General features: G+C 39.4%; 1 protein-coding gene across 2 annotated transcripts in view; it reads right to left on the bottom strand.

Moving 5' to 3' along the window:
• LOC146390047 (uncharacterized) overlaps positions 1 to 18,761 on the bottom strand; it is a 49,176-nt gene that overhangs the window by 28,025 nt on the left and 2,390 nt on the right. For both annotated transcript variants that reach the window (XR_014799787.1, XM_084923130.1), the window contains exons 3-16: positions 18,553 to 18,622; positions 18,341 to 18,471; positions 18,164 to 18,252; positions 17,981 to 18,080; positions 17,637 to 17,680; positions 16,724 to 16,801; positions 13,709 to 13,905; positions 9,738 to 9,802; positions 9,487 to 9,593; positions 9,281 to 9,383; positions 8,001 to 8,100; positions 2,988 to 3,027; positions 2,790 to 2,841; positions 1,574 to 1,685 (exon numbers count right to left, since the gene is read on the bottom strand). Coding sequence is in view for 1 of the 2 variants with exons in the window: in XM_084923130.1 (XP_084779256.1) it covers positions 1,574 to 1,685; positions 2,790 to 2,841; positions 2,988 to 3,027; positions 8,001 to 8,100; positions 9,281 to 9,383; positions 9,487 to 9,593; positions 9,738 to 9,802; positions 13,709 to 13,905; positions 16,724 to 16,801; positions 17,637 to 17,680; positions 17,981 to 18,080; positions 18,164 to 18,252; positions 18,341 to 18,471; positions 18,553 to 18,622 (1,288 nt within the window). In the remaining variant the exon portion in view is untranslated. The remainder of the gene's footprint in view (positions 1 to 1,573; positions 1,686 to 2,789; positions 2,842 to 2,987; positions 3,028 to 8,000; positions 8,101 to 9,280; positions 9,384 to 9,486; positions 9,594 to 9,737; positions 9,803 to 13,708; positions 13,906 to 16,723; positions 16,802 to 17,636; positions 17,681 to 17,980; positions 18,081 to 18,163; positions 18,253 to 18,340; positions 18,472 to 18,552; positions 18,623 to 18,761) is intronic.

The raw sequence follows: 18,761 nt of genomic DNA, 5'->3' as shown, positions 1-18,761 counted from the left end.
ACCGGTACTAGTTTTATTTTGTTGTATTTATCCGCGACACCTTAAAGGCCGGTCCGTGAAAATATTGTCGGGCACAAACCGGTCTGTGGCGCAAAAAATCCCCCTACATTTCCATGAAATGACATCACTTCCAGTTTCAGGCAGGTAATGGCGGACATGCGACTGTTCGCGCTGACGTCTATTCCAACGTAGAAAGTGTTAGGAGACCTGAGCAACTCAGCACTTCCTTTGGCAGATCCGGATCTCATTATTTAAGTCTGGTTAAGTGATTAACAAAGAAGATCAATCTTCTAAGTCCTCATCACTAGAATGGTGTGCATATGGAGACAAAACATTATGAAGCTCTGATTAATCAAGGTGGCATTTCAGTGGTAGCCATTCATTGCTAATGGCAGGTTAGGCTGATGATTTAGTTTGAACTGTATCTTGAAATATTGACTAAATAGAAGTTGTGGCTTGGACAACCAAGTGGCTCACCTGGCTAATTTCGTACCAAAATAATCCTTTTTCAAAAGATCTGTTATGTTGTGTTGCTATGTTGTTGTTATTTGGATGCTCCCCCCCCCAAAAAAAACCTTAGCCATTATTTACATATACAGAAAATATAATGCAGGGTGTTGTTAACAGAGATATATGCCAATCCTAACTTGGTGATTGGCATATAAACATCTGGAAGTTGTTTGGACTCTTTAAAGGTCCAGAATATTCTAGTCATGATGCTTGGAGTTACACTTCTAAACAAACCATGGATCCTCCTCAAGGACTGGTTGAGCCCTCAAGGATCCCACTAACCTCAATAGCCCATTCATCCCCGCCGCATTGGTTGCTTCATGCGTCAATGTGACAGCATCACACAGCCACTTTCTTTTGTCCACTTGTAATCTTTTGCAGAACTTATGTGGAAATTTCCCTCTGTGAGTTTTGTGCTAACTGAGAAGGCCTGTACAGGTGGACTTGCTCACATAGTCTGGCTTCAGGCTGGTCTATTTTGAAAAAGCTGTGACGAAGGTGGCAAACATGCCAGGTTGGAAACCGTTCGTGAGGGTGAGAAAGGTGAGCATAAATGAGCCTTGGGAGTCTTAAGGCTGAATTTTCTCAGAAACAGACAGAAACAAATGTGGAAAAAGTCTAAACACACTCACTGTTAAACTGGCCGGTCAAGGCAGTAAAAATCTTACTCAAATTCGACATAAGATGACCTCAAAAAGTACCCTGAAGGACCTCTAAGCTCTTTCTTCTTGAACTTTTACATGTAAAAGTTCTCAAACTATCACTACAACCTCTTAAAGATAACCAAGAACTCTAAACATTCAACCATATTTTAATAATAAAGTAAATTAACCACTAAAAACAACAGGAAAGCCTGCTCTCTGATTGGCTGACAAGTGAATCAGATATAGTATTTTTTACAATACCTGATTCACTTGTTTGTGTACACAAGAGCTCACAATGTGTGATCACAACGTGTGGTTATCAGGTAATTATAACAAATACTGCTTCAGTAACCGGTATAAGTAACCAAAAACTGGTATTAATCTCTCTGGTGCTGTAATTAAAGTGCATGTTTGTTTACCTGCATCAGGTACATCCTCTACTGAAGTAGGAGGGGCTTCATCCTGCACAGGTGTGTCTGGTTCCTCCTCTGACAGAGACTCCACCAGCTCTCCACCGATGTGAATGTCCACCTACCAGGACATCAAAACTTACAGATGTAACGACTCTATAGACCCAATTTTTTTTAATATACTGTGACTTTATTAAAAAACATTTATATTATGTATTTAAATATTAGTAAAACCAGTTACAGTATTATCTTTTATCTTTATATAACTGTACTTGACATAATATCAATATATACAGTTTTAAAGGTATTTATCTTTATAGTCACTTTATATAAAGGTTTTGTAATGTTAAAGCTTTATAACACATCCAGTTTACAGCTTTTGTGAAACAGCTTCATCTACATTAACTTTAGTATGTGTTAGGGCTGTCCGATATGACCAAAATCTCATATCCCGATATAAGACATCTATCGTCCCGATAACGATATAAATCACAAAAATGTAACATTTTCTGTAAATTCTGTGAATCTCGGGCAGCTCGACCTGTGTTAAGTGTTTCCAGCTGCGCGTCATGTAGCTGGAGTCGAGTGTTTTAACCGATGCATGAAATGATACATTTTTAGACATAAGTTGTAAAGGCCGCCGCCTGTTCTAACGTTTGAGTCTAAGGTTTATTTTTTAGCACCTGACGGCTCTTTGTTGCTTCTCATCCGTAAACACTCCGCATCTTTCACGTGATTCAGTTTATTTTGAAAAGTCTCAACAGGATCTTGAGCTTTATTGTGAAAGGTTTATGTGGAACAAGCGGACACGCGGTGGTTTTACCGTCGTTGTTGCTAACGACAACGCATAAAAACAGGCGCTTGTCTGTCCATAGTGTGGTTATATAAAATATAAGAGAAAGAGAGAACTTTAACTAATTAATATAGCCACTACAGTGACCATCAAAATAATGAAAAAATATTGCCGTAAACAGTTTATTTTGCGTCAAACGATAGCGTAAAATGAAACATAGACGTTTTTATATCGTCATCCGATATATATCGTTATATCGAACAGCCCTAGTATGTGTAACTTTTATATAAAGTCTTTACATTCTTCATTTGTTATATTCGACAGACTAAACCTCAACATTATTTCCAGATAATGAGGCTTCTCTTTTAGCTTTAAGTCATCAAGTTACTTCTTAAAATAACATCATCCTTTTATTTTTATAATCACACTCACCTTCAGCTGAGATTTGGGATGCAAGAAGAAAAATGGCTTTAGGACAGGAGACCTGGAAGCCACAAAAATGAAATAAACAACAGGAAACCTCACGTGACAGAGATGGTGTATGGGGACAGTGTATTTTCTCCACATGTAGGTAAAAAAAGAAAAAAGAAAATAAAAAGCAGAAATTGGAAAAACATTTTTTAAACTCACACTCTGGGTCGTCCGCCCACGATGCTGGTGAGTCCGGGAGCTATGAATGTGAAAAAATGAGAGAAAAAGAAATGAAAAGCTGACAGTTTTAGAGAAAGTTGTAGCAGGTGCAGCGCCTCCTTCCTGTCCTAATTCGAGTTCAGCAACACTGACAGTGTGAATCATCAGCCTCCCGGGAGTCACACAAAGTTCACACTGAACTGAACCTGCCACCATAAACAAAAACATCTTCTGCTTCATGAGGTCACGACCTCCTTATCTGCAGGCGGGAGACTCCCGCTTCACAGTGGAAGGCACATCCGTGGACCACTCACAGCACAGAGCTCAGCTGTGTGAGTCCAGCTAATGTAATAACACACGCATTACAACATTAAACAAGCACATGAAGCATGACGGTTTAAGGGAATCTGGTTCACATGCTCAGAATATTAACGATTCAGATTCAGCACACTTACATGGTTGTTATTATTGATAAGTGGATGTACTCTGACATACCTACATAATTCATTTGTTCAATTTATTTCTGTTTAACAGCCTGTTTCTCACCTCAAGTTTTTGCTCCATGTGTTCTCTTAGGATCTTTTATCACGTCAAATATTTTTCAGATAAACCCTTCTGATCGTGCCAACGTGAAATCCTGGACTTTCCTCTGATTTATGGGTGAATTTATGCTTTTCTTTGACTCAGTTTTGGACTGTTTTTAACTTTCTTTTCATAAAATGAGAATTCAATACCTGGTGTATTTCCTACTCATTGTGACTAATTTATAATGTCATGAACCCTCGCCTTCAAAATAAAGTGCTTTGCTGAAGTAACCAACATTATTTAAAAGGTTTTATTTCAAAGCTGCATAGTTACCATTTCCAGTTTATGTCACACCTTCCCAAGTACTGTTCCTGCTTAGCGAGTAGGTGGTGAGTGTTTGCTCATATGAAAATATGAACAACCGCAGCAATTTCCTGCAGAGCAAAGCAATCACAAGTGAAGCACCTTCTTTGCACCTGCCGGCAAACTCCATTAACCAACTGGTCTGTGTATCAGTTTTACTGGACAACAGTCTGTTGGTTGTCATAGTTTTCAACAAGTCTCACACACATACACGTCTCATGAGCGATCCCACTCCACTATTCTTCAGCAAACCTCTCAAGCTTGATGATGGCCTTCTGACCTTGGTCTTCAGTTCACCCCACAGATTTTCAGTGAGATTGAAGGCAGGGCTCTGTGGAGGTCAGTCAGAAACGTCCAGTTTGGTCTTCTGGAGTTAAGTCATTTACCAGGAGAAGCAAATGTTTTGGGTCACTGGCGTGTTAGAAGACAGATCAACAACCCACACTTTCAAAATCTTCACATACACTTTTATCTTCATGGTTCCTTCCAGCTTGACACAATGAAGCATCCTCACGACATAATACTTGTGTCACTGCGCTTCACTGTACTTTGGGTTGCACACCTCTTCCTTCTTTCTCAAAACATAAGGAGCACCAGGTTAGTCTCATATGACCAGTTTACGCTCTTCCAGCAAGTCTAATGTTTCTCCAGGTTGTCTTTTTTTCTTGGTCTTAACCTCACTGGCCGTTCCTGTGCTGAGTTCAAGTGACTGTCATCTTTACTACAGTTCCAGACGTGGTTCTGTGTTCTGGGGTCTTTAGACAGTTTTCTTTTCAGAGTTTTTCAAATCTTTTGCTTCCAACCTCTGATAAGCTTGTTATGAGCGGTGTAGCTCTCACGCCAGTTCTTGAACACGTTGTACATCCATCTCTTGCTTTATGAGCATCAACAATCCTTTTTGTCAAGTCTGGATTCATTTCTTTTATTTTAGGTTTTACTAATGTTTTCAACCCTCAGTTTTAACTAGAGATGGCACGATACCACTTTTTTATGTCTGATACCGATATCATAAATTTGGATATCTGCCGATACCGATATGAATCCGATATAGTTCATCTTACAGGGAGTGCAGAATTATTTGGCAAATGAGTATTTTGTCCACATCATCCTCTTCATGCATGTTGTCCTACTCCAAGCTATATAGGCTCGAAAGCCTACTACCAATTAAGCATATTAGGTGATGTGCATCTCTGTAATGAGAAGGGGTGTGGTCTAATGACATCAACACCCTATATCAGGTGTGCATAATTATTAGGCAACGTCCTTTTGTTTGGCAAAATGGGTCAAAAGAAGGACTTGACAGGCTCAGAAAAGTCAAAAATAGTGAGATATCTTGCAGAGGGATGCAGCAGTCTCAAAATTGCAAAGCTTCTGAAGCGTGATCATCGAACAATCAAGCGTTTCATTCAAAATAGTCAACAGGGTCGCAAGAAGCATGTGGAAAAACCAAGGCGCAAAATAACTGCCCATGAACTGAGAAAAGTCAAGCGTGCAGCTGCCAAGATGCCACTTGCCACCAGTTTGGCCATATTTCAGAGCTGCAACATCACTGGAGTGCCCAAAAGCACAAGGTGTGCAATACTCAGAGACATGGCCAAGGTAAGAAAGGCTGAAAGACGACCACCACTGAACAAGACACACAAGCTGAAAGGTCAAGACTGGGCCAAGAAATATCTCAAGACTGATTTTTCTAAGGTTTTATGGACTGATGAAATGAGAGTGAGTCTTGATGGCCAGATGGATGGGCCCGTGGCTGGATTGGTAAAGGGCAGAGAGCTCCAGTCCGACTCAGACGCCAGCAAGGTGGAGGTGGAGTACTGGTTTGGGCTGGTATCATCAAAGATGAGCTTGTGGGGCCTTTTCGGGTTGAGGATGGAGTCAAGCTCAACTCCCAGTCCTACTGCCAGTTTCTGGAAGACAACTTCTTCAAGCAGTGGTACAGGAAGAAGTCTGCATCCTTCAAGAAAAACACGATTTTCATGCAGGACAATGCTCCATCACACGCGTCCAAGTACTCCACAGCGTGGCTGGCAAGAAAGGGTATAAAAGAAGAAAAACTAATGACATTGTTCACCTGATCTGGACCCCATTGAGAACCTGTGGTCCATCATCAAATGTGAGATTTACAAGGAGGGAAAACAGTACACCTCTCTGAACAGTGTCTGGGAGGCTGTGGTTGCTGCTGCACGCAATGTTGATGGTGAACAGATCAAAACACTGACAGAATCCATGGATGGCAGGCTTTTGAGTGTCCTTGCAAAGAAAGGTGGCTATATTGGTCGCTGATTTGTTTTTGTTTTGTTTTTGAATGTCAGAAATGTATATTTGTGAATGTGGAGATGTTATATTGGTTTCACTGGTAAAAATAAATAATTGAAATGGGTATATATTTGTTTTTTGTTAAGTTGCCTAATAATTATGCACAGTAATAGTCACCTGCACACACAGATATCCCCCTAAAATAGCTAAAACTAAAAACAAACTAAAAACTACTTCCAAAAACATTCAGCTTTGATATTAATGAGTTTTTTGGGTTCATTGAGAACATGGTTGTTGTTCAATAATAACATTATTCCTCAAAAATACAACTTGCCTAATAATTCTGCACTCCCTGTATAATCAACAAAACTCTTTTTTTTTTATATCTTGCTGCATTTTGTATAAGTTCATACTCAAGTTTAAAAACAAACAAGCACTAAAGCTATTCTGTTATACACTGCACCCAAAATATTTCATAGTTCAGCAACACTGATCAATCTAATAAACTTAAACCTACTCCATCCTTCCTATTCTGGTATTTTAAAGAGTACTTAGTGGAAATATTAAACAACCTAACTAACAGGGTTGCCAAAAAATGCACAGAAATACATTATTTTTCAAGAATAATTAAATAGATTCAACATCTTTCTTCAACAGAACTGCAGACTGCACAGATGGTATCTTCCCAAAGGAAAAAGTACTATAGCTTACTAGGGTATATTAAACTTAATGGTTATTATATACAGTAATGGACTTCTATACATTTTACATCAGATTAAAACTTTGGGTGTAAGATTCAGATAATTCAGATAATTATTTATTAAAAGCTAGACATTTTAAATGAGAATAAGAAAGAAAAGTATGTCTTTGTGCCCCCTTTGCCTTGTTAATGCCCTATCGGCCCCCCTGGCTAAACTTTGCTAGATCCGCCCCTGCACAGTTACCAGCCGTCAGCTGCCTAGAAAAAGATCCTGGTGTAGAAAGTAATATTAAATAAATTCTAACAACAGCTTATCAAACTTAAACGTGCTGCTGTTATTCAGCCGTGGGTTTCCTCTTTCTGGTGCGAAGTGGGCCAAAAACAAACAAGAGAGACGGACTCGCGACAGAAAAGCCGATCAGCTGATCATTAAGCAGTTTCATGATTGAAGTAGCAGCAGGAGAGGGAGGGAGAGAGAGAGGCAGTCGCTCCATATATCGGTTGTTAAGCTTAACGTGGGAATGCTTTACAAACATTCAGAGATGAATGTGCAAAGTCTTTGCACAGCAGTGGAAACTGTTTATGCTTTCTAAAGAAAAACAGCATATTTAAAAATGTTATATTGAAAACACTTCTGAGATTTTCAATAGCTGCACCAGTGGCATCAATTTTAAGCTCCTACATCACATGGTTCTTGAGTTATCGCATCAGGCCTTTACTGCTGAGGGGTAGGATGCATATGAGAGAACTTTGATGAAAGATAATCATGTTGTCCTTATGTAAGCAGCTGCTGCTACATGCTCAGATCAATTAACATAAGTTTCTAACGATACGATCTCTATATTTTTTATGGTAAGACGTAATAAGGTCAGTAAGACAAGCAAAGAAGTGTATCCCAGTTTTCTCAGGCCGCACTAACAGCGAGAAACTGTGTTTGAATTTGTAATTAAATATCAATCGATTTTACTAACAGTGGTAATCTTATCCATTAAACAAGCCTCCAGTGTGGATGCATTATTCACTACTGTATAGACAACTCTGTTCTTCTTCTAATAACCATGAAAAGACACTTATATAAGCAGATGTCCTCAGGTCTCATCGTAAAGGTCTTTGCGTACTATGAACAAGTTTAGAGTTTAAAGAGGAGATAATGGGGTTAGTCGTACCCATGCCGGTCCCCGCAGGAGCCACTTCTCTGGAGAAAAGCTCCAGAGCTTTCTTCTGTTTGTGGTGGACGGCCAACCAGATCACAGCCTCCCGGGAGTCCTGAAAAAAGACAGGAAACGTAAATTTAATGATCAATGGCGATAGTCTGAGAGGTGAAAGTGGTGAAAGGAGTCAAAATAAGAGGCATGAAACAGGCTTTACTGTGACCCTTCACCTACTTGTGGTGAAGGAGATGTGAAGGTTGGATGTAGAACAGCGGGTTTGTGTCAAGATGAAGCGGGTGATAGAAGGGGGCATTTAGAGACTTGAAACAAGCTTAACTGTGACCCTTAACCCTTAGGAAGCGAAAGGATGCAGAAAAACAAAAGAAGGAAAACTAAGATGAAGTAAATCCATTGATCAGTAAACACTAAAAAAAAAAAAAATGAGGGGGGTTGTACCAAAAGAAACAGAGAAGACGTCCAGCAGCTTGTTCAGCTTCTGTTCTTATGTGAGATCTTAACGGAGGCACGCAGGTCTGCCGAGGCTCCTGGATCAGAGTCCACTCTGAGCTATGTACACTACAACTCTGAGGGGTTTCTGTTCTCATGTCTGCCATGGCTTTTTTTCCTCCAGGAACTCCAGTTTCTGCTGCTTTGTATAAAATACAAGGTTCCTGTTTCCTGCAGAGAATCTTCATCTCATTATTTAATTTTATGAAAAAATAAAAGTCAGCTGACAGGGCAGAGCTTTGAATATAAAGCAAGGACACAGCCACACTAAGTGTTTTTATATTCTATGTCATTTTTTTCCTGTTATGTCTTATTAATTCTATGTTTTCTTTATCTAAAACAGTGGTCCCCAACCCCCACGCCCGGTCTGTGAGTCGTTTGGTACCAGGCCGCGAGAGTTGAGGCTCAGGTGTGAAATTTATGGTTTTCCGGGTTTTTATCAGTTTTATTGTTATTTTTTATCGTTTCTATCGTTAACTCCGTTTCCCTGGGTCTTTTCCTGTATTTTATGAATTAATCTTCTTTTTTGGTACCAGTACTGGTTTTATTTTGTTGTATTTATTGGCGACATCTTAAAGGCCGGGCCGTGAATATATTGTCGAAGGTAAACTGGTCCAGGGTGCAAAAAAGGTTTGGGACCGCTGATCTAAGATATTATTATTTCATTTTTTAAATATTTTTAAAAAAATGTGTCAAGTTAACATGAGAGTGATGGAGACTGACCCGCTGTTGGAGCCTCAAGTGGACATTAGAGGAACTGCAGCTTTGGCATTTTTTTAGTCTGTTACCTTATAGCGAGCATTGGCACCGTATGTGTCTTCAGCTCCAAGGACCTGGATGTTAACTGAGCTGAAATCTTCCAGTCCCAACTGTTTAAACATCTTCTTTGTCCTAACCCCACACACACACACACACACACACACACACACACACAGCAGTTAATGTTTAAATCCACACAGTTCAGAGTACACTGAGCTGTGATTCTTGTTCCCACCGTTTGATGATGCTCTCTGCCGTTCTTCTGGCCTTCTTCGCTGCTCTCGGCCCGGTGACCGGACACACGGCGGTCGCCCTGAACCCGTCCATGTAAGTCGCACAAACCTGTAAGGAGGATGGTGAAGGTGACAGGACAAACTCTAAATTACAGTGAAATATTATTTAAAAAGTTGACCTGTGTGGCACTCGATATTCCACATTATCGACATATTATATCAAAATAAGAATCAAATACAGTTTTTTTTTAACCTTGTAGTCATGTGACGGGGTGAAGCCCTGCGCCCCAGTTACTCTGACAGCTCCCCCCTCATCACCTGAAAACACACACAAAAACAACTTCACAACATCAAAATATCATGTGTTAATAAAACAATGTAATGTAATGTAATTACTTTAATGGTATTAAAGTTGATTGGAAAATTGGAAAAATTGAAGAATTATTTAATTTTTACATATCTAAGAAAAACATACATTTACAAACATTTCTTAATTAAAAATTATTATTTTTGTTTCAGATTGTTCTTGCTTTTATCATTTTAATTTATTGTATTTTTGTTTAAAATATTTATTGCATATTTTTATTTTATTGCATTATATTAAAATTTTATGAATCTTTTAATTTCATGTCATTTAATTTTAGTTTGTTTAATTTTTATTTATTTTTTTATTAATCTCATTTAAAAATCTATAATTGTTTATAAAAAACATTGTAGATTATTAAATTAAATGTAGTTTCATTTTAAATTTGTACATTCTTTCTATTCTAGTTGCTTACTACTATTTATTTTCACAACTGTTTTACATGCTTTTTTAGAATTTCTCTCAGCATAGTCTTAAGATCACGGAGGAGAATTCAGGAGAAAAGCATTTACTCTAGGAGAGCTGGAGAGTGCCATAGGAGGCCCTTAACCCATTCAGAGAACTGGTATCTGCTGCTTTCTGCTTTGAGGAACAGAGCAACAAAATGACTTCCAGAACGACACTGGTGTGAATGTCTCTGACCAAACAACCAGAAACAAACTTCATGAGTGTTGCCTGAGAACCTGACATCCTTTAGTTTGCCTGATACTCAGTGTCCAACATTGTGGAGCAAGGTTGGCATTTGCCATAGAATACCAGAATTGTCAGGTCCATCAATGGCCTCCTGTGCTTTCCACAGAGAGCAGGTTCACCCTGAGCACATGTGACAGAAGGGAGAGGCTCTGGAGAAATCATGGAGGCCGCTATGCTGCCTGTAACATCATTCAGGATGACAGGTTTGGTGGTGGGTCATTGATGGCCTGCATGGAGACACACAGACATCTACAGGCTAGGCAACGGCACCCTGAGTGCCATTAGCTATCAGGCTTAAATCCCCGGACCCACTGTCAGACCCTACACTGGTAAACTGGTGCACTGAGTCTTGGGTTCCTCCAGGTGCATGACAATGCCTAGTCTCATGTGGCGAGGGTATGCAGGCAGTTCCTGAAGGACGAAGGAACTGCCTGCACAGGGGGGCCATCAAACTACTGAATACCATTTTGAGTTGTTGCAATGAAAAACAACTCTGGCGAAATGGGCTAAGCTGCCACATTATCTTACTTTGATTTCCAAGGTGCCCTTAAATTTAGCCCCCTGTAGTTTGACATCAAATTGTTGATGTGGCATCTTTCCTGACACATTTCCCAGTATAGATGTTCTTTATCTCGGTGAGAGTTGATGTGTTTTCAAGGGTTTCCTTTAATGTTTTCCAGTTACTTCGTAGTTTTTTCATGCTTGACCTTTAAGCTGCTTTGTGTTTTAATAAATAGTTCATTGACCTCGCTGAACTTAAATATACAGACAGGAGGGAGACGCTTCTGCCTCTCATCCCCCATCTTTCAACGCCATCTTTCACCTCCTCATATCTCCCTCTGTACACTGAAAACATCACGCAGCACTTTGTTCACCCCTGTTTGAACCGGACTGCAGACTTACCACCGGTCCACTCTCCTGACTCCTTCATGTTAGAAAATAAACAACCGATGAGGGCAGCGGGTCTTCGAGTGGTCAAACGGCTCTCGGGAGTTCAGCCGGAGCTCAATTAGACTGAAATATTTACATTTTTAGCAACAGTGAGAGCCAAAAGTTCATTTCCCCCTCTAAAGTGGGACACTCTGTACAGGAGCCGATCCACTTACTGCTACCACACATCTGAACCAAGTATGCATTACAGCAGACTTTTCTCTCAGTTCAGGAATCCCATTCATTGGGATTTTACAGACATATATAGAATAATTACAGGGAAAAAGAAAGCAGTTTGATAAAATTGGAAACTATAAATTTGATTTCCAATAAATGAAGAAAAAAATATTGAATAAGTTCATATTTATAGATTTTAGTGCTCCCTTTACCGTTTATTTGTTCCAGCGACTGTAAATAAAGTTTCCATGATGCAAATAGTAAGCACAACATTGCATCCAGCTATTTAACCTTACTGACCTCATCTGACACTTGGCATGTCACCACTTCCTCCAAGTGATAAAACAAAAAAACAAAAAAAAATAGACAACAACAGGTTTTCTGTACTTAAACTTTACTTTTAGCGAAATGTGCATTGACACGGAAAACTACAACCAGAGTAACCAGATGGAGTACTCACAACCTCAGCTCAAGCTCTCCTTGTTAATTCGTTTAAAAGCAAAAAAAGTTTCTTAATTAAGTTTCTTAATCATGGTCAAAATGTTATACACCTCTCATTAACTATGGTCTCCATCTTGGCTGTGAGCACCTACATTTTTCTAGTCACGTTAAAGCCTCAGATATTGAAGAAATGGGGAAACAAGACGACTACACGCAGCAGTTTGTTGCTGATAGGTCAATATTTTTTCAAATAACATCCCTCACTTTTTGTGAAATGGGAAAAAGATGCAGCAATTTATCAATTATAACAAACTTGAAAGTCAATATTTAGAATGACTTGATTTATTCGTCAGCACAACCTGAAACGTCTTAGACAAGCTTTCTTGTAAATTCCTTAATTATAAGATTGGAATAGTCTCCAGGCTTGTTGAAGACCATTCAGAGCTCTTCTTCTTTGTTGGCTGCCTTTTCTTCAGTTCTCTGTCAAGATGATCCCACACCACTTTAATAATGGTAATGTCCGGGCTCTCTGGAGGCCAACCTATGACTGACAGTGCTCTAATACGGGAAACTTAAGATACTAAAGGGCCAGACCCATCTCTCAGGTCTGTTTTCTGTTCTGTCATTATTTTTAGATACTGTTTATCTGTTTTGTCTTCCACTTCTCCAGCTTCCTCAGTCTTTAAGGACAAACTACACACCAAGCTGAGATGTGCCAAGATTAGACTAGGTAAAAAAATAAAAAAGATTGAAAAATCAGTTTTTCTTTTTCTTTATATAACCACATCTATAAGGACCAGGTTCAGTCTCAGAAAGTTGGATGGAGAACTACTGCTCACAAACACTGACGTAAAAGCATACAAGGAAAGAAAACTCTCACTGAATTGCTTTAATACTGAAGAAGATGTAAAAACATGGAAATTTCCAGACAAGTTCTGAACTGTATTTTTTTCCCTTAATCTTAGTTGGATTTATGGATGTTTATCTGTGCTGGTATCCACAGAATGTGCCTATGAGATCAGTTATGACTAGGAGAAGAAAGTAGTATGTCAATCAGTCCATGTTTTGGGTGTTTTTATGCATAAAAACAATAAAAATACAAGTTATTTGTTCACAACTACACTTTCACTGTCTCCTACAACCCAAAACTGAGTTATGTTGAGTTATGTTTTTGAAATATTCAAGATTTTCTTCACACGTACACAGTGTACATGATAATAGTTAGTTATTCAAGCAGAGGAGTAGGAGTGTAAAAGAAATCCCCCAAATTTGGGCACATCAGTGTTTTCTCTCAAATAAAATCAAAATGGAAAAAATTTAATTACTCAAATCAGGCAAAGCGGAGGTTTTTATCAGAGAAGCAGAGTTCAGTGGGAGTTCAGGCAATGGTTCTGGAGTTCACCCGAAGGTTAGACACTGTAGCACAGCTCGAGATGGGTTCACTCTGGGTTGATTGATATTAAGGAGAATTGAGGAGGATGTTGGGTTCAATCAAGGGTCGAGTCAAAGCTCCAGATGGGTTTGTTTGAGGAGTTCTTGAGGGTTATGGAAACAGTCAAAAGTTCAGCTGCCGGTCATGTCCTCAACAGTATGTGTGAGGTTGTGTTTGTGTGCAGTACCTGGTACCTCCTGGATCACCACCTGGCTGAAGTCGCAGATGACGTCTGGCAGCAGGTATCGCCGTGGGTCTCCGATCTCGTATACCAGTTGCTCTGCGACAGTGCCGAAGGAAACGAGGCCGCCGGTTTTGGGCGGTTTGGAGAGAACGAAGGAGCCGTCGCTGGAACATTCGACCACCGGGAAACCCATGTTGTCCCTGAGACCCAAATCAAAGGTCAGGCTTTGACTTTCTACTGAAATTGTTTCCATTTTTAGATTTTCACTTTGTTGTTGCTCTGAATGACAACAGTATGGAAGGTCTTCAGTGTAGAAAAGACATTTTAGGAACTCCTTAAGGTTTCACGCCTCGTCTTGATGTGAAGGTTTTTAAGCATTTATAGTCCATAAGCCTGGAAGAACTTTAAAGACAACACATTTGTTTAATACTATAAAGAAACTGTTTTTTTTTAAAGTTTAGATACTTTACAGTTTCTAAACAACAATAACTTAAATTGTTAAGGCAAAGGTTGAAAGAAGGTTTGGGCAACCTGCTTTAGTACTTACTAACAGCCTCTTTGGCAGACATCACGGCCTTAATGTTTTTGAATGTTCATGTGTTATTCATCCAGTATGTTCCTACCTCCTTGAGATTTTTGGGGTCTATCTCACTGTGCTTATTTGAGAGATCTGATTTCCGTGTCCTTGAACATTAGCAACCATGGAAATAAACCATGGAAAAACCTCCTGAGGTAGTCCGCTGTGGATTTGGAGGGTTTTCCAGCTTCTGATTTATGACACACTGATGTCTGCTTCAAGGATCTGCTGACCTTTAATTTAATGCATTCTTGCCTCTAATGGTGAAATATTTCTTTTGCCGCTGGCTGCGACACAAGCCCAAAGCATGATGGGATTTTCTCTTCATGAAACTATGTGCACATCACTGCTAATTGTGGCTTAAAAGTTCTGTTTTACCTTCAATCAGTTTAATTCTATTTATATAGAATAACAGTTCCCACAGGAGCTTTATATGTTAGGGTAAAGACCCCACAATAATGCAGAGAAAAACCCAACAATCCAATGACCCCCTACGAGCAAACACTTGGAGACAGCAGGAAGGAAAAACTCCCTTCCATAGTGAGGATAATTTGACTTTAATGATTTATACAGACAGAACAGTTAAGAGTCATTTTCCCCTTAAGCTCTTCCGCTGACATTGCACAAATTTAGTCTGTGATCAATGTTGGAGTCTAAAAGGAGCTCAAGGCTACTAACTAACTAGCGATCGTGGCTCAAGAGTTTGGAGTTCGCCTTGTAATCGGAAGGTTGCTGGTTCGAGCCCCAGCTTGGACAGTCTTGGTCGTTGTGTCCTTGGGCAAGACACTTCACCCGTTGCCTACTGGTGGTGGTCAGAGGGCCCGGTGGCGCCAGTGTCCGGCAGCCTCGCCTCTGTCAGTGCGCCCCAGGGTGGCTGTGGCTACAATGTAGCTTGCCATCACCAGTGTGTGAATGTGTGCGTGAATGGGTGGATGACTGGATGTGTAAAGCGCTTTGGGGTCCTTAGGGACTAGTAAAGCGCTATACAAATACAGGCCATTTACCATTTTACCATAACTGTTAAGATTAACAACCTGCAGCCCTGACAAGCTAATAAAAAATTAAGCTGCTTTTTTTTTTTTTACTGTAAGCTGAAAACAACAAACTAAACTTAATTTAAATGTCAAGAAAAATATTTGATCCTTAACTTCATAGCTTTTGAATATCTACCCATTTCCAATTGTTCACATTAAGTGAGAGAGTGGACCAGTGACCAGTGAAGGTTCATTACAAACTGAGAAGCAGAAAGGCCTAACTCAGGGGTGTCAAACATAGGGCCCCGGGACCAGAATCGGCCCCGCAAAGACTCAGATCTGGTCCACCACACGACTATAAAATATATGAAGGAGGGCATACTTTTTGGGGGCTTTAACTGTATTTTTAACCCTGGCTTCTTTTTGTTGCAAATTTGCATTATAATATTTCTTTTTGTTTTTTTCTGCAGTATATAAAATTGGTGAATCTCAAAAATAAAACTATAAAGACACTCAAAATAAATTTTCTGTTGTTGGAAACTTTTTTGTGCAACTTCTTTGTATTTACAGTTTTGAGGGATTAACCTCTTAAATTTATCTAATTAGCAATATATGTAAAAAAAACAAAAACGATTTTCAATTTTATTGTGGTTTATTGCACTTTTTTGCAATTTCTGTAGTTATTATGGACTTAATGCATACATATTATTACAATTTGGGCTATAATGGTTGTATTGATGTATAGCAACTTGAAATGCTCCCAAAAATGTCACTACAGCATGTAAAAATATGAAGATAAGCTCTGGCAGACTTGGTTCTATGGTAGGTCTTAAAGGGTTAAAGGTTTCACAGGGTATTCTGCTGATCATACTACATCAGTGCAGTGGATAAACAAAAGAAATATTCCTGCTTTTCACTGTCTACAATAGAAGCCCATGAATCAACAAAACCTTTATTTTTTATAACTGCAGACCATGTGAGCAGTGAGCTACCAGAATTTTTGTTGTAATTTTACACCAAAATTGTAATTTGTGTAATTTGGTGTAATTTATAATGTAGAAAAACTGCTGAAATTCATATTAACATATTAAATGTGTAGTTAAATGTCTCTGACAGAGTTTCACACGACCTAAGATCACTTAAGATCAAAGTGGGCTGTATATGTATATGTGTATCTCTACTTCCAAGCAGTTTAGGTAATATCATGCTGAAAGTTATCAAAGAGTTGTCAAAGTCAAGCCAGCAAAAAACTTTGTTGGAGTCTACGACTGAAACTGGATCTATTCTGAAACTGTTCTCAAAACTTTCATTCACAGTTTGTACTCAGTCTGAAAAGTAAAAACTTACCGTTTACTCATTTAAACCTTTTAAAGTGAAGAAAATAATTCAAACATTGACTCTCTGACCCCGTGAGCTGTATTCACAGATCTGGTTTGAGAAGTGTGTTGAAAACCATAAAATTCTTACCAATCGGGAACTTTATGCCAGTCTGTGAAGATGCCTCCTGTGCTCTGAGCGCCGCACTCGATCAGGTGACCTGCGAGACTGGAACACAGAAAACAACGACTATATATCAAAATGATCTGAAGTTCAGAGATGGTTTAAACAGTATTTTCATCGCAAGCGAATATCATAAAAAACAATTTCAAGAATTATTTCTTTATCTTCGAACATTTGTTCAGAATAGAAACTTTAATCACCAAATTTAAATTTTATTCAGTTAAATCCTGATTGTTTTTGTTGTCAACCTTATTTAGCTTTGTTCTAATTTGTGTTGTGTTTGTAACCCATATTATTAAATATTCAGATATTTCAGAGTTATTTTTGTTTTAATGCATTAAATTGTAATTGAATTTATTTATAGGTTTTTGAAACATTATTTTACATTTTTGTAGTTTTTTTAGTATTTTTTGGAACAAGTGTAACTTTCTTCTTGCTTTTAAATATTTAAATATTTTACGGCCTTTTAAAACATCATTTATCTTTTTCACTTTTTAAAAAAATTATTTGATTTTCATTTTTTAAAAATACAGTTTGGACTTCCTCAAATGTTATTGTTATATTTTATATTAATTAATAATAATAAAATATAATCGTATTAACTGCATCATAAAAAAATTATAACATTATTTAAATTGTATTTATTTGCAAAAGCTTAATTGTAATTTATTCAGCTTCACTGTTTGTGGCTTTTAACAGTTTGGAATCTTAATTAAAATTTTTGTTTTATTGCAACTTTTTGGTATTTTATTTGTTAACTTTAATCTTAATTCAAGGTTTTAACTACAGTTTTTGACCCACACCTAACATAGTGTCACAAATACCACTGTCTGTGCGTGTGTGTCCATGCATGTCTGTGTGTGTTTCTGTGTGTGTGTACCTTCCGGCTGCCAGCAGGTCGTACTCGTTTCTCTCCCATCCAAACTGCAGCAGATAAGAAACACACACAGACATCACGTCTCTGGCGTCGACTCAAGCAAACACATGAACAGATTGTTGGTAGAAGGTAAATAAATAAGTGTGTTTGAATCAAGTCTGCCTCAAGTGGCCACTAAAGGAACTGCAGCTGTTTGCACGCCTGCTCGTTCCTGACCCTCGCTGTGGCTCTCATGATGTCCAAAAGGGAAAGAAAAAACAAAAATGTGCAGCAGGATGACAAAGTGTGATCCCTTCTTGGAGAAATGCTGGAAGAATTCCAATAAATGTTAGAAATGAAAAACCTACAGCGTGCATGAGCGGTCCCAGGACCACGGCGCTGTCCACACAGCGTCCCGTCACCACGATGTCCGCTCCGAGGTCAAGGCAGCGGCGGATAGGGACGGCCCTGGAAACGGAGACATGGCAGAGGTTTTCAGCAGCTGTTTGGGCTGCAGCTGAAATCTGTAACACGAAGCAGGGCGTCCGTACCCGAGGTAGGCATTCATGCTGTGCAGGGTTTTAGGCAGCTGCTGTCTGCCACTGACGTCCGGCATCTTTACGTCAGACAGGCTGCTCCTCTGAGAGAAGAGAAGAAGAAAGGAGAGGATTAAACGTTTAATCAATCACACTAAATAGGGAGTGATGATGTCAGAGGAGGCACATTACATGAGGCATGAGGTCATCACCGGTCACAACGGCGACCTTGAGTTCAAGGCCGGCCTTCTTGGTTACTTCCTGTATGGCTTCAGCGCAGGCCAGAGGGTTCACGCCACCCGCATTACTGACCACGCGGATACCTGATGAGAGAGGAGGTTGTCGTTGATCACGAGATCAACTGTTGCTATGGAAACACACTTCCCGCTGTGCTGTTTACTCACCTTTCCTGTGGATGTCATTGATGAAGGGAGCCAGAGCAACCTGGACAAAGTCTGGAGCGTAACCGAGGTTCTGCAAGAGCAAGAGTCAGATGTTAATGCAGAGGTGGGGAGAGAGGTGAAGCAGCGCTGCTCCCTGCAGGCACGGAGCTGCAACAGCAGGCAGAAAACCCTCCTACAAACCCCGTTTCTCCTCTTAGAGCTGGGGTGTG

Source organism: Perissodus microlepis, chromosome 3, assembly GCF_051167445.1.
Source record: "Perissodus microlepis isolate ML-2025 ecotype Zambia chromosome 3, ASM5116744v1, whole genome shotgun sequence".
NCBI lineage: Eukaryota > Metazoa > Chordata > Actinopteri > Cichliformes > Cichlidae > Perissodus > Perissodus microlepis.
The sequence above is the reverse complement of the archived record's forward strand: the minus strand, read 5'-3'. Positions and strand labels throughout refer to the sequence as shown.